Below are 17238 nucleotides of genomic sequence, written 5' to 3'. Positions count from 1 at the left end.
GTGCAGTAAGAAACCTGAGTACATAATCCTTGATATAGCCCTTTCAGACACTAAAATTCTTTTCCCATGTATATATCATCCACCAGAAGTAGGGTTCATGAGTACATTCCTGAAGGATATGTATTCTCATGTTATGAATTATAAATATATATTCATTGTGGGTGATGTTAATGTTCTGTTCGGAACTCGGACATTTGAAAGTGAAAACATACATGATGTGCTGAACGATTGTAACCTCAACTGCCTTCCATTCAATCCAACCTTTCACACTGCCACTTCTGATAGTACTCTCGACATAATCTCATCCAACTGCAAAGATTTGGTAGTAGAATACGGAGAGGAACCAGCTGCCTTTTTTTCTGGTCATGACTTGCAGTGTGCTGTATTTACTTTATCCACGCCGAAACAAATTCCTAAAACAATTCTTGTTCGAGACTTCAGTAAATTTGACGTGAACAATTTTTGTGCTGATGCTGAATTACTAACCTGCAATGCGTTTTTTCAGTCTAATGACGTAGATCAAAAATTCTCTCTCTTCAACAACATTGTACTTTCTCTCTATGACTGGTATGCACCCCAAAAAAATAATTCTTGTAAAAACACCAGTCAACAGCATGGTTCAACAAGGTGTTAAGGAATTGATGATAAACAGGACAGAGCTAGGAAGAAACTTGTTAAAACAAAACTTCCAGATCATTACGATCAATTCAGAATCCTACGTAATGATATAAGACAAGTCATTAGGAACACTAAACTGAAGTATACATACAACATCTTCTGTAACAGTAAGAGCACCTCAGCTTCTTGGCGTGCTGCAAAATCACTTTGTATTGGATTCAGTCACTCTCTGTAACTCCATCTGAATTAAGTGAATATTATATGACATCAGTCTCTAACTCCAACATTCCAACAGTATCAGAGACTGCCAAACATTCTAGATTTCTCACTCCAAGTAACAGAGATAAATTCTATTTCATGTATGTAAACCCTTAACAGGTAGAAAAAGCAGTCAGATCAATTCGAACTAAAGCTAAAGGTCCAGATAAGATTTCAATATCCATGATTTCTACCTGCACTAACATATGTCTTCTTGCCCTTGCGCATTTGACTTATCTCTATAGAATGGAAGAGTGTCAATGTACATCCTGTGCCCAAGGTTGATTCATCCATATAATATGAAAGATAATCATAAGGGCAAAGATAATGTGAATGTCAATACTAGATGGCTAGAGCTAGTGAAAATATAGGGGAATAACCCTAGAAAATTATTAAATAAAATAAGTGAGAATAATGAAATGAAGATGAAGGTTCTTCCACTATGGCTGGTTGGTCCAATTAAAGTTTTAAATTCATTATGAAGGGTATTTGTAACTGAAATCCAAGTAATTGTGAGACGTGAAGGAATTCATCAGTAGATGAAGGGTAATATTAAAAGTCCAAGGAATGTTCTTAATCAATAGGCCTATCAACATCCTCTGTGCAGTTAGTAAAGCACTAGAATAAATTGTTCATGAGCAGATATGTAAATATCTGTCTAAATACCACATTCTAAATCCCTACCAATCTGGTTTCAAGAAGGGCGATAGTACTACAACCGCTTTGCTGAAGGTTACAGATGACATACGCGCGGCCTCTGATAAGAGGCAGCTCACTATCTTATGCCTCTTTGATTTCTCTAAGGCATCTGACTCTGTTGATCACGAGTTGTTTCTTGCTAAGTGCCATGCTGACCATTCAGCCAAGGAGCCAGACAGAATATTACTTGCATACATTTATAAAAATTACGGTTCTGAGTGAGAGAGTGCTATCCAGATGAAGAAATACAGTTCCAACGTGATCACTCACTCATCCACACTAGCAATACAATGAGACATGTCTTTTTCTTTTTTGAACAACTGGAATAGCTCAGAATGGTCCCTCGAATTCCAGACTTGAAATGCACAGACAACATACGAGCAAGGTTGAAAGGTTCTTTCAGGACATTCTGGTGTAAACCCTGCCCCCTCACCCCCACCATCCTTGTTCATAAGGTACAGTGTGAGATTTCAATTACCGGTACATCTTGTCATTTTGCATATCTTAACGTCTATTATGTGTTGGTCACCCTCATATGCAAGTACGCGTTCCAGTCTAGGTAACGTTACCACCAAAGATCCTAGCATTTGAAATCACCTTTTGACTGACCATGAACAATGAGAACATTGAAAAAATGATGTTTACTTCAATAGAATTTCAATCCCTTTCATACACTGCAGGCAAGGAAAGAGCTGGCTGGCTAAATAAAATGTAGCTTCCACTGATATCTCGGTCTCATTTAAGGCTGTGGTAGTATGAAGTTGTTGAGGTATGCCTGTGGTCCTGAAGAATGACACTCAGAACATAACGAATGCATCTCAGTGTATGAAAGGTGCTACTTGTAGGGTCAGCTGTGCTGTAATAACAGTTTTGTGCATAGTGAGATAAGCAATGGCACCTTTCATCACACTTTGTATGCCTTATTATACCACCATGATCAGTTTTTGTGGTTCCCCAATAACTGCATAAACTTTGGTACTATTTGAAGATCTAACTAACCTCTGGACTGAAGATTAATAGAGAGACAGTTTTATTATTGATAAGCAAAGACAGGCGAAATATTAAATTTAATATTCTAAACCATATCTGACTCCTTGGCTGAATGTTCAGCATACAGGCATTCAGTTCAGGCGCTCTGGGTTCAATTCCCAGCCAGGCCATGGATTTTAACCGCATTTTCTTAATTCCTCCAGCTTGAGGGTTGGTTGTTTATGTTCATCTTAATACACATTGAAGGTTTTCGGTGACACAAGGATGGGAAAGGGCTAAGATGTGGAAGGTAGCGTTGTGGCCTTAATTAAGGTTCAGCCCCATCTTACCTAAAAGAAAATGCAAAATCACCGCAAACCATCTTCAGGGCTGCCAACGGTGGGAGTCAAACCCACTATCTCCCTAATGCAAGCTCACAGTTACGTGACCCGAATCGCACAGCCTATCTGCTCGGTAATACAATTCTTCATTTGCATACATTGCATCAAACTACAAGCCACCACAAAAACACGCAATAGTGAATATTGAATATATTCCTCCACATAGTGTTGGTATCAAAAGGCATCCGGCCGTAAAACTGAGGGTAATCCACATTAGTGCCAACCCAATGTAGTTGGGAAAAAGCCAGGAAGAAGAAGATATCCTAAACCATGGCTGGTAGTGCAATGGAAACAAAAGATTTTTATAATTTGCAGTGTGTGGAATTCAATTTGGATGAAAAGAATTTCATATTTCACAATATTTGGTTAAATTTTATGAAAATATTCATATTACTTCTTATTTTGTAAGATATACAATTTCTTGCTTTTAAAAAATAGAAATATTTTTTTCTTTCACATTTTGCAAACACATTTTTTCCCTCCATTAATATTTCCAATAGCAATGAAGTAGGCTTCCTGGATATTGTATCAAGACGGTTTTAAAGGAAATAAAATAAACCAAACCCCATGGCACAACAGCAGCGACAGGTCTCGGCCAACCAAGCAACCGCTGCTCAGCCTGAAGGCCTGCAGATTACGAGGTGTCATGTGGTCAGCACGACAAATACTCTCAGCCATTATTCTCGACTTCCTAGACGTATTCCAGGAAATATGTCTGAAACATTTCCCGACACCAGGACAACCTTACACGTATGTTTTGGGGTGAGTGGAACATTTGCTGCAAGGATATGTGATCGTAAGCTGCATGCAAATGCCTGTCATATGGCAAAGATCAGCACTGCATGACCACCATATTCATGGCTTAAATCTTAAGGTGATCTCATAAGGCTTCAGATTTCTTCTACCAGCATAGCTCAATATGAAAGTATTCCTTACAAGTTAAAGTTTTTAAATGTTCTGATGTGGATTTGTACCAAACCTATTTCCAAGGCCAGAATTTCGAGCTCCCCAGTCAACACACTGAAACTACCAGATTCCAACAATGTTTGCAACATTTTCAAGTAAGGTCGTTCATATTTAACATTGCAGAAAGATTGATTGCAAGAAGTGTTAAACTACCTCATTAAATATGTGTATATATTATGATCAACACAGATGTATCACATATATTTTTGGCTTTTTAATGAGCTTATGGGTGCAATATGTTCTCCAGTGTTTTCTCAAAAGTTCATAAAGGAAATTCCGTTTTAAATAAAGACAGCAACAATGGACATTGTACGACACATTATGTCAGGCATGTCAAATTTCAAGTATATTTCAATTTTAACATTGAAGACAACAAAAGTTTTTGCAAGAAGTGAGGTCATGTTGTGTAAATAATGTCTATATATTTATATATCTTTTGCATTTCTCAAGAAATCCTTAAAACGGCATTGGGTTCTTCCATTTGTTTCAATTTCTGAACAATGAGTGTTGTAATCTACCACATGATTTTATGGCTGATGAAGTCTCAAGTAGAGACAAAACATGTCACTAATATTTAATATGTTTTTTAATTAAATAGTTTTTCACTTTTAAAGAAACGTGTATTGATTGGGTGGACCAAAACCTAACATTGTTTCTTAGTTTTAACTGTATCAATAGGGATTTATACGATGAAGTTCGTAAATTGTACATACCACTTAGTCGAGCAGCTCATCTTCTTTCTCCCAAGTCTTCCCAGCCCAAACTTTGCAACATTTATGTAATGCTACTCTTTTGTCGGAAATCACCCAGAACAAATCGAGCTGATTTTATTTGGATTTTTTCCAGTTCTTGAATCAAGTAATCCTGGTGAGGGTCCCATACACTGGAACCACACTATAGTTGGGGTCTTGCCAGAGACTTATATGCTCTCTCCTTTACATCCTTACTACAACCATTAAACACCCTCATGTGCAGACAACTGTACCCTTTATTTACAATCCCATTTCTGTGATTACCCCAATGAAGATCTTTCCTTATATTAACTCCTAGATACATACAATGAACCCAATAAGGAACTTTCATCCCGTTTATCATCATACAATTGCCTGCTGTCCATCTCACAACATTATCAAGGTCATTTTGCAGTTGCTCAAAATCTTGTAACTGTACAGAATAACATCATCTGCAAATAGCCTTATCTCTGATTCCACTTCTTTACTCTTATCATCGATATATATAACAAACGATAAAACAGTGCACTAGGTTACTTGCCGCTTCACGTCATAAGGTTGTTATTATTATGATTATTATTATTATTATTATTATTATTATTATTATTATTTTTATTATTATTATTATTATTATTATTATTATTATATATAATTCGCTGGGGCCATCAAGGACCACGTTAAGTCTTGTTGCATTTGACATTGAACTTGGCCTTCTTTAGAGCCCAAATTTCACTCATTCTTTGTGAGTGGGCCTGCTTACGCTCCTCTGTCCAAGGGGCACCGTGTCTTCTCTTCGGTTGCTCGTCCCGGTTTAGCCCGTTCGTCAATATTTTCTTGCGGAAGAGATCTCTGTTAAAGGCATCTTCAGCTGAGATATGTAGCATTTGCAGGTCTTCTTTGGTATTTCTAAACCAGGGAATTGTGGTTTTGGGATTTGAATCAAAAAAGTGAAAGATTTCTTTAGTTAACTTTCTTCCGTCCATTCTTTTCAGATGACCGTAAAATCGTGCCGGTCTTTTTCTGATTGTGTCGGTAATTTTCTCTATTTTGCTATAGACTTCCTTGTTGGATCTCTTTTGATGGATTCCATTTCTGTACCTTGATCCCAAGATTCCTCTCACAATTTTGTGTTCTCTTTTCTCCAGTTCTTCAAGGAGTCCTTTGTTGGCATATAGAGACAGGGGTTTGGCTGCATATAGAACTACTGGCTTCAGAACTGTTTCACAGTGACGTATCTTAGTGTTTTGGGAAATGCATTTTTTGTTGTAGATTGTGCGGGATGTTTGGTAGGCTATTTCCAGTTTGCGTACTCGCTCCTGAAGTGCTTCTTTGTCTAGTCCATTTTTCATGATGATCTCACCCAGGTATTTGAATTTGTCTACTCGGGTGATGTCCCCGTATTTTGTATGGAGTTTTGGTGGAGCCTCTTTGATGTTAGCCATTACTTCTGTTTTCTCAAACGATATCTGCAAACCAGTTTGTTCGGCAATTTCCTTTAAAATTTCAACCTGAGCTCTAGCGGTTTCTATGTCGTTTGAGAGAACAGCAATATCATCGGCAAATGTTAAGCAGTCTGTTGCGATCCCCTTGGATTTGGTTCCTATTCTCAATGGACTGTAGTTGGTTTCCTGTAATCTCACCCGCCAGGTTCTGATGATCTTTTCAAGAACACAGTTGAAGAGCATCGGGGATAGCCCATCACCTTGTCGAACTCCTGTTTTGATGTCAAAGGAATGCGAGAGACATCCGTGGAACTTCACCTTGGATTTTGTATCGGTCAGGGTGGCTCTAATTAATGCCAGCAGTTTCAAATCAACTCCAAATTCATTTAAGATGTTTAGCAGGACTTCCCAGTCTATGGAGTCGTACGCTTTCTTAAAGTCCACAAAGACAGACACATACTGCTTGGACCTTAGTGTACAATATCTGATGATTGTCTTGAGATTTTGAATCTGTTCAGCTATTGAGCGACCTTTTCTGAACCCTCCTTGGTATTCACCTATTTGATGTTCGACTTGTTCTTCCAAACGCTCCAGGATGGCAAGTGATAGAATTTTGTAAGTCACGGGTAGCAAAGATATTCCTCTGTAGTTGTTGATGTTCTTCATGCTGCATTTTTTGTGTAATTGATGGATCATAGCTATTTTCCAATCTTCGGGTAGGGTCTCCTTGTTCCAAATTTCTTCTATTTGCTTTTGCAGGATATCAAGTGATTCCTCTGGGGCATATTTCCATAGTTCTGCTACTACTGAGTCTTCCCCCGGCGCTTTGTTATTTTTGAGACGGGCAATGTGGCGCTTGATTTCATCTCTGTCAGGTGGTCTGGAATCTGGGTACCTGAGTAAGGGTACCTTGGTCTCAATAGCGCTTTGCTGTTTAGAGCAATTAAGTAAATTCTTGAAGTAATCTGCCAGAATGCTGCAATTTTCTTCATTTGACATCGCTAGTGTGCCGTCCTTTCGCTCAAAGCATAGAGATGGTGGTTTATAGCCAGTGAGTTTGCGTTTGAAGGCTCTGTAGTACTCTCTGCTTTCATTCTTCCTAAAGTTTTGTTCTATCTTTTCAATGAGAGATTTTTCGTATTTACGTTTCTCAGTTCTGAACACCCTAGCTGCTTGGGCACATTGGGTTTTGTAGGTTTCCCAATCATTTTCTGATTTTGTAGAGTAGTACTGTTTCCACGCATTGAGTCTTTCTTGGAGGACTGATTCGCAGGTACTATTCCTCCAGGCATGCTTTTTGCTTCTCTTGATTTCTGCAACGTCTTTGGCAGCCTCAACAAGGAGACTTTTGGCGTTGTTAAAGTCACAGTCATTTGGTCTAGCCTTCTCCTGGAACTCCTCGACCCCTTTGCCGAAGTTTATCATTGTCGAAGCGTGTGATCTGTTTGGTTGTCTTCCTTGTGTTTGCGGGAATTGGTTAGAATTTGATAAGAGATATATAATGATCTGAGGCCACATTGATGCCTTTCTTTACCTTGACATTCATAATCTCAGGGCTGTTTCTCCTGGAGATTGCAACATGATCAATTTGGAACTCTCCGAGAGCTTGGACGGGAGAACGCCAAGTCATTTGCTTTCTGGGTAGATGGCGAAAGTGGGTCGACATGACCTGCAGGTTGTGATTTTCGCAAATGGACACCAGTCTTTTGCCGTTGGGATTGGTTCTTCTGTGAGCAGGGTAATTTCCTATAACTTTCTTGTACTTCTGTTCACGACCTAGTTGGGCATTCAAGTCACCCAAAAGAAGCTTGACATGGTGTTTGGGGATTTTGTTTAATTTTTCATCCAGTAGGTCCCAGAAATTATCAACTTCGTCTGGATCAGACTTGTTCTTATTGTTTGTAGGAGCATGTGCGTTAACTAGGGCGTAGGTTTTGTTCGTGCATTTAATTGTGAGTATAGACAATCTGTCATTCACAGGTTCGAAATTTGCAACCGATTTAAGGATCTTGGTTCTAACAGCAAACGCGGTTCCAAGCATCACAGCTCCATTGAGGATTCCTCTTTGCGCTTTGCTCTTGAAAAATCGGTAGCCTTCGGATTCAAAAATCTCTTCATCTGGGTACCTTGTTTCCTGTAGGGCCATTATGGATATCTGATTTTCATGAAGAGCTTTGGTGAGGGTTTTCAGCTTGCCAGTTTGTGTAAGTAAATTTATGTTGAAAGTTGCTAGAAAGGTTTTTAGATTTTGGCCTGAGTTTTTGACTCTTCGGGGTACACCGAGACGCTTCGACTCGTCTCTTGCATGATGTCGAGTCTCCCCCAGAATCCGAACGAGAGTCGTGCGCCGTGGCGTTCACGACGAGGGATTTATCCGAAGATTTACCTCCTGGGGTATGTTCCTTGAAATGTTGTGCCATCATGCTTTTTGACTTGACTTTGCTTTGGACGGGTACCCATCCTTTTACAACTAGGGTTGTTAGCCCTAGAGGTTGCCTCAAGATGTTTTCTGGCTTCTGGTCATTTACCAGTCTTCGCCGTAACCCTGGCAAGGGACCAGTTTTTTCTTCACGGTGGTATTTTATTTCCCTACTACCCTCTGACTCTGCTGGCGGCAGAATCAGCGAGCTTCCCCAATTCCAATGGGACGCGCCCGATGGAGGTAACCGGTAAATCCCCACACAGGTTATTATTATTATTATTATTTAGTATTATTAATCTTTAACCTTTATAGGATCAGCTGAAGAACTGTGTGTACCAAATGCCAAGAAGAATGCCATGGTGTGTGCATTGTGAAACATATTTGTAAACAAGTTTTTGTAAGTGTGGAAAACAACTGGAAACATTTTAAAACATTATTGGGTCGGTTTCAGTGTGTTATATTGTAGGTGTGTACTGGTGTTATTCGAGGTTCTGGGTTTGTATCTACAAAGCGTAGGCAAACAATGTGTGCTTACTGCTGTGCTAGATTTTTTAGATTTTAGATCAAGTTGACAATAACAATATTTTGTTCATTAATTTCAATCTGAACTCCAAAAAAATTTGTGATAATACGGAAAATGAAGTATGGAACGTAAATAATATATATTTACCATAAATAAATTTTGCTTAGTCAACACCACCTAACCAGGTGGTGTTGGCTTAGTTGGCTTAGTTTAGAAGTTACAAATACAGTACTTCATGTCAACGTTTACAACGCAGTTTTAGTATATATATAAAATATTCTTTATTTTAAAATGTTAATTTGGTTCAAACTGCCTCCAGTTACATCTCATAAGAAAAAGGGTTGTTTTCCAAGATTTTGAAAAAAAGAATCATGAAGAAACATTCATTACGGACTAAGTTATAGGTTTCTGAAAGGAAATGTAAAAATATGCCTCGAACGCCTTGGTCTTTCTCACCATACCACATGCTAAAGAGCTGGTCTTCTTAGGTGCGCCCTCCTTGAATATACCCCGTCCTAAAAGGGTTAGAACCATCCCAGATTTTGTTTACATTGTTATTTACCGTTTCCCACCAATCACAGTTACTTTTTTAAAACTCCCTCATGCCTGCTTTATCAGCCATATGGTACTGCATAATAGTCCTACTTTTAAGACCTTCCTTTCTATCACATTTACTTTTAACTACCAGTACGACAAAAACAGCTTCATTATCACTAATACCACCTATTACTTTGGTTTCTCTACCGAGTTCATCTGGTTTTAGCAGCACCACGTCCAGGATATTTTTCCCTCTAGTTGATTCCATCAATTTCTGAATCAGCTTTCCTTCCCATATTAGCTTATTTGCCATTTGTTGGTCATGCTTCCTGTCGTTCGCATAACCTTTCCAATTGACATTTGGTAAATTCAGATCTCCCACTACAATAACATTCCTTTCCACGTTATTTCCCACATACCTGATTATCCTATCAAATAATTCTGAATCAGTGTCTGTGCTATGCTTTCCCGGTCTGGAGAATGTCTCTGCTAACAATTCTACTAGCTCAAGCTTTTGAAATTCTAGCATCATCTCCAAACATTACATGAAAAATCGTCAGTCATCCATTTAAAAAGTGTTCAATCTCAGATGCCCTTGACAGCACAGAAGACGATGCCATGTGCAAAGACAGTGACAAAGAAATAAGTAACAATAAATGTGAATCATCTGATGGCGATGACTGACTAAACAATTAAATGGCTGAAAATGTATTCCTTATGCTTTATGTGCTTCTTTATTTATTTATTTATCTTTTTTTAAATTTATTTTAGCTTCTTATTTCCAGGGGATTGGTTTAAAATCAAGTAAAATCAGCACTTCACATCACTATACAGTACCTCATAGACAACACATCAACTAAGCTCTAGTGCGCTTCGCATACAGGAGGAGGCACGTCTGTGACCAATCAGGTGGGGAGGGCTGTCTGAACAATCTGACTGGCCTGAAACCACCATTCCGTAGGCCATCTCCAGTACAAGGACGAATGGTCCATTCCTTTGCGGTGTTACAGTTTCCATTTTCCTTTGTGTAGTTAAGTATGAAGGGCTGAAACCTCACTACAATAATAGTAACACTGAGGTAAATAAATTACACAGGATTTAGCATAACAAATGCATCCTAGTAAAATACAGAGCTTATAATTGCTTCAAGCTAAGGGATATTTCTTGAAATGCAATATATAAGATTTCTGAGTTAAGAGTTAAGATATCAGCTGGACAAAATGAGCAATACACAAAAATGAAATTAATAAACTACATGGATTTCATATAAAAACTAACTAGCATAGTTCTCGTGTTATTAACAAATTTGTTCAAATAGGTTTAGTCAAACGTACAAGCCAATTTCATTAGATCACTTTTCTTCATAATGAAAAATACCAACAAATGAGCACTGTTATTGGAACTACTTCATCAACTTCATTACTTTGTTCATTTCAAGATTTTAATTTCATGACAAAATCTGCCCTTCTGATGAAGCAGAAACAAGCTCATCTGGGCATGAGAAGTAATAAGCCAGTAAGAACCACTTGTATTGATAATGAGAGCACCTCTCTTTGAAAATGATATAGTGTGAAGATCCAATATTTGTCCTTGTACTTAAGTGGCTGATATAAGCAAATATTACCTATCAACAACAGTCGGACATGGCTAATTACACCAGCGAGATGTTGACATACTCGGGCCCTCTCCTCTTCAGTCCAGTGAGCTGTTGGCTGAGTTACTCCAGCTTGATACTTTGCCCAATTGAGTACAGCTCGCCACACATCTTCTTCTTCCAGGGCAAGCTATAATCAGAATCATTTACAAGTAAAAAAGCCATCTATGAAATACACCTACTTTCCCTCTCTCTTTTTTTTCTTCTTAAAAATAATGTAATGCTAAAGCTTACTTACATAATCAGAGGAGATGAGTTTGACCAGTGCATCTTTTGGCAAGTTAAGAAAGGAGTTTGTTTTGACACACTCAATGGCATTTTCTCCCACATAAGATATACAGCGTTCTATAAACGATTTGGCACCTTTACCTCCTATAAGAAAGAGAGAGAAATCCACTCAACCAATTTCAGTTGTTTCTTACCATCAGAAAGCTTATACAGTAGAAGTCCACTACAGCGAGTACGACATATAACGAGAACCCCGCTTTATGGACAATGTTTTGCTGTCTCTTTTAAATTCCTATACTAAACTGTATATTATCTTTCGGTTACAGCAACAGCCCCATCACAGATGCATCCGTTATTATGAGCGAATAAGCGCACACAATTTTTTCCGTTACTGACATTTATGCACCCCATCGATTATGCTGCAGGCAATCGATTATCTTCGGTATCGTTTCCTCGCTATGTCCACTAGCGAGTCCTCTCGTCGACATTCGAAGGGGATGTCCGAGTCGATTAGTAATACCCGTTGACTGCTGTTCCATAAAGAAAATTTGAATAGAAAGAGAACATATGTTCGTAATAAATGCGTAAATAATGTGTCTGATAACAGTTCTTAACTCGTTAAAAATAAAGGCTGACTAAACAATCGCTTAATTTTAATGCTAAATAACTGCAATTAAGTAAAAAAGGGATGCACCTCGAGATATGGCAGAGTGCATAATTTATTTCAGAGGTTAGTTTATATTTTCTCGCGTCTGGTTAAATTACGGAAAGGTTATTATAATGTAAATTTATTGCGAGAAGTTTATCATTTCTCTACTGGCGCTTGAAGTATGTTTTCATCATACCTACAGTAAGGTTAAGTTAGGATAGGTGACGCAGTTTGAATAAGGAAACTGCCACAAAATGCAATCGATCATCTTTGGTACGGTATAGAATTCTCATTATGTACATTTACGACATGTTGGAGTCGGTTAGTAATACCCAACGACTGCTGTTCTCTAAAGAGAATTCTAAATGAAAGAGGATAACAAGTTTTCAGAATAAATGCATAAATAACATGGCTGATAGCAGTTGTTAACTTGTTAAAAATAATGGCTGAAGTAAACGATCTCTTAATTTTAGTGTTGTATACTGAAATTAGTTAAGAATGTGATACACCGCAAGATAGGGCAGAGTACATCACGGATTTCAGAGGATAGTTCATATTATCTCGCGTCTAGTTAAATTTCCGAACCGGCTGTGAGCTTGCATCCGGGAGATAGTAGGTTCAAATCCCACTATCGGCAGCCCTGAAGATGGTTTTCCGTGGTTTCCCATTTTCACACCAGGCAAATGCTGGGGCTGTACCTTAATTAAGGCCACGGCCGATTCCTTCCAACTCCTCGGCCTTTCCTATCCCATCGTCGCCATAAGACCTATCTGTGTCGGTGCGACGTAAAGCCCCTAGCAAAAAAAAAAAAATTTCTGAACGGCTATTGACATGTAAATTTTTAGTGAGGATAATGCATTTCTCTACATGTGTTTCAAATATGTTTTCATGACCTATATACAGTTAGGTTAGCTGACGCCGTTTGAAGAAGGAAACTCTGGAGTGATACCGTATTTCCCTGAATCCAAGACCGCACGCACGCACGCACGCACGCACGCACGCACGCACGCACGCACGCACACACACACACACACACACACACACACACACACACACACACACACACACACACACACACACACACACACACACACACACACACACACACACACACACACACACACACACACACACACACACACACACACACAAAATTTGTTGACAATAAACGACCGCCTCTTTATTATACATTGCTAGCCATGACAACTAGTTGTACGGTGCCTGTGTGTAACGTCACTGGATCTCGGGAAATAATGAGGAGACAATGACATTCTATTAGCCTCTACAAAATCATTTCTCAAATCTGCAGGATGGCATCAAAACATGCGAGCCTTCGAATTCTTAGAAAGGCCACAGCTACTCAGTGGCAGAGTTATAATGCATCTACTGTACCTGACTCTTAGTAAAATTAAGATTTATAGTCAGCAGGAATATTTTCATGATGGATAGGCGTAAAGATACGTGGAACAGGTACTGCCGGCAAATATTCAACGGGTTCTTGTCAATATTATGATGCCAATTTTAAGTTATTGGTTATTAAACACTCGGAAATGTAGAATAATTGTGCTGCCGCAAGAAAATATGGCATAGGCCAGGGTAAAGCAAATATTTGGTGTCAGCGTGAAGACAAAGCTAAAAAAATGTGTACTGTACAAAAATGCAGTCAGTGATATGCAACAAGGACGCTTTAAAGAAGTCAAAAATAAAATTGTGAGGTATGCGCACGAAAAATGCAAGGGCAGAATGGCCATACCGTGGGCGCAATAAACTCATTCATTGACCTTCAACGTCCGCGATTAGGCCTAAACATCGCTAGCCGCTGAAGTTGGCCAAACCCGGCAAGCGAGACGTGCGTGTAGCAGAAGCCGGTTATATCTGACGCTGAGTAAAAGTACCATAACAGTTTTATAGACAGCAAGAATATTTTCCTGGCAGATCGCCATATTGTAGAGACGCATGGAATAGGTAACTTATTGCCGGCAAATTTTCAACGTGTTCTCTTTGGTATTATGATGACAATTTTAAGTTAATGGTCATTAAACCTGCAGAAATAAAGAATAATTGTGCATCAAGGGTTATGAACTTCATGTTGTTGGCCCGTATTGAACTGAGATAACATATAAATTATAAACAGGAGAGGTTTCCACCTATTCAATACATAGTTGTATTTACAATGTTATTTACACTACATGGGACTAGTTTCAACCCTACACGGGGTCATCATCAGCCATATTTAAACATACACAATATATGACGAAATCCTAAAACATGTTTCTAATCAGTAAGAACCTTATGAATATATAATTTACAACATGATGTGTGGTTGAACTAGGCAAGGTGCTATGGCGCTAAAAGTGTTACAAATTAAAGTGAAATATTGTGAGTGACATACGTGAGCAGTATATAATACAAGTACAGTAAACACGCTAAAAAGCTTGGGTTTAAAAGTGCAAATGAGATGTTCTGTGTTGTAGGTCAATTTGATTTTAGACACATGGTGTATCAGATGGAATTCAGTAGGTCCTGGTTATACATAACGGTTGTATGTGGTCCGAGTGCTATGGTACTAAGAATGAACACAATATAACATGACACATATAATAAAAGTATACAAGTATGGACAATGTTTGAGTAACACATGTGTAGACGATACTCTCTAGAAGAATCTTTGAAGAGCTGATTTATACACTGTATCAGCTTAAGTAGAAAATTGATACTTGGTGTATAAGTAATCAAGCTATGCAGATAGAGCTGCATGGTTGATTGTTGGAAATGTGCAGACTGAATATGAAGTTTTAAAATTCTTCTTGAGAATAAAATAGACACTGCGCATGGTAATATCAATGGGTGGAACGCTCAGCTCATAGTGGAAACCAAATTGGACCTATTAAAATTGAGAAAAGCCAGTAAAATGCAAAGTACGCATTTGCAACTGCAAACACCGCCGCGCGAGGTGAGTGTCCATTAGCTTTGTTGTAATCTATTCTTCTTTTCGCGTACTTTGCATTTTACTGGCTTTTCTCAATTTTAATAGGTCCAGTTTGGTTTCCGCTATGATCCGAGAGTTCTACCCATTAATATCACCACACGCAGTGTCTACTTTCTTCTCAAGAAGAATTTTAAAACTTCATATTCAGTCTGCACACTTCCAACAATCAAGCATGCAGCCCTATCAACATAGCTTGATTACTTAATACACCAAGTACTGTATCAATTTTCTGCTTAAGCTGTTACAGTGTATAAATAAACTCTTCACAGATTCTTCTAGAGAGTATCATCTACACATTTGTTACTCAAACATTGTCCATACTTGTATACTTTTATTATATGTGTCATGTTATACTGTGTTCATTCTTAGTACCATAGCACTCGATCCACACACAAGCGTTATGTATAACCAGGACCTACTGAATTCCATCTCATACACCATGTGTCTAAAATCAAAATGACCTACAACACACAACATCTCATTTATACTTTTACACCCAGACTTTTTAGCGTGTTTACTGTACTTGTATTATACAGGGTGAAGCGTAATTCGCGCACTCGGGCGTCGCAGCGCGACTCCTCACATGCCAGCAATAAAAAAATGTCTCTTACAAAATTTCGTCTTGCGAGTACATCCGGTAGAAAACAGACGTTAAAGAGTAGCAATCTGGCAACACTGTAACCATATGTAGGGTAACTACCGCTGTCAGCACGTCCCCGTCGTGCTGTACAGTTGGTGCAGTGGGTAGAGTTTTTGGTTGGCATGCAGGAGGTCGATGGTTCGATCCTGGGTTGAGGCGCATCTTTTATTTGCTAATTTCCATCTGACATTACCTACTGTGATACAGTAAGACACCGTTTCTAAGGTCACATGTATCCTACATTAACAACATAATAATAATAATAATAATAATAATAATAATAATAATAATAATAATAATAATAATAATACATTGAGATACGTACTAAACAGCATGCGGTTACCAGACGCAACACGCAATGTTGAAAGGCAGAATTATTGGGACCATGGTGATAACACATACAAATTGTAACCCAGTTTGGGCATTATTCGCAGAGCATGTTGCTAGGCCTACGGTAACATAAGGCCCTAACGAAATGTAATGGACCTGAACGAGGCAAGAATAATAGTTGGTACTAATCTATGGGACCATTGGAGGAGGGTACAAAGAAAACAGGTTTCACATCTAGTACATGAAGTGGTGCGAATAAATTCACGCCCACGACGTGGAAAGGGCGCCTTTCAAAGCAGACCAATGAAAACGATTGTTCGTCCATTTCTAGGATCGTAGTATGTAAGTGCAAATGGTTTCTAGAGGACCCACTGCAATCGCTGTTGACGATTAAGATGCCAGATACCATACCACCTGGACTACATTTACGAAATAAAAAACATACGCCTCAACCCAGGATCGACCACTCGACCTCCTGCATGCTAACCCAAAACTCTATCCATTGCACCAACTGTACAATACAAGTTATGCCTGCTGACAGAGGTAGTTACCCTACATGTGGTTACAGTGTTGCCAGATTGCTAATCTTCAACGTCGTTTTTCTGCCGGATATACTCGCAAGATGAAATTTTGTAAGAGACATTTTTTTATTGCTGGCATGTGAGGAGTCGCGCTGCGACGCCCGAGTGCGCGAATTACGCTTCACCCTGTATATTGCTCACCTATGTCACTCGCAATATTTCACTTTCATTTGCAACCCTTTGAGCACCATAGGACCTTGCCTAATTCAACCACACATCATATTGTAAATTATATATTCATAAGGTTCTTACTGATTAGAAATATGTTTTAGGATTTCGTCATATATTGTGTATGTTTAAATATGGCTGATGATGACCCCATGTAGGGTTGAAACTAGTCCCATGTAATGGAAATAACATTGTAAATACAACTATGTACTGAACAGGTGGAAACCTCTCCTGGTTATAATTTATAAATAATTGTGCAGCTGCAAAAAAAAAAAAAGAAATGCGGCAAAACGAAAGTCGATGTTCAGCGTCTAATAATAGTCTAAAAATGCGTACTGTACAACAAAGACATTCATATGATTTTACAAAGAGCATTTTGAGCCTGATTTAAATTTTTTAAAGGAAAAAGTGGGGTTCGTCTTGGAATCAGAGA

At 38.6% G+C, this 17238-nt stretch overlaps 1 protein-coding gene across 1 annotated transcript in view; it reads right to left on the bottom strand.

Annotated features, from left to right (window-relative positions):
* Window positions 1-17238, bottom strand: part of LOC136863405 (serine-enriched protein) — a 274549-nt gene that overhangs the window by 113700 nt on the left and 143611 nt on the right. Inside the window, exons 5-6 of the mRNA XM_067139816.2 lie at window positions 11459-11592; window positions 11191-11350 (exon numbers count right to left, since the gene is read on the bottom strand). Coding sequence (XP_066995917.1) covers window positions 11191-11350; window positions 11459-11592 — 294 coding nt within the window. The remainder of the gene's footprint in view (window positions 1-11190; window positions 11351-11458; window positions 11593-17238) is intronic.

Source organism: Anabrus simplex, chromosome 2 (genome assembly GCF_040414725.1).
Source record: "Anabrus simplex isolate iqAnaSimp1 chromosome 2, ASM4041472v1, whole genome shotgun sequence".
NCBI lineage: Eukaryota > Metazoa > Arthropoda > Insecta > Orthoptera > Tettigoniidae > Anabrus > Anabrus simplex.
Note: the sequence above shows the minus strand (reverse complement) of the source record. Positions and strands in the feature narration are given on the sequence as shown.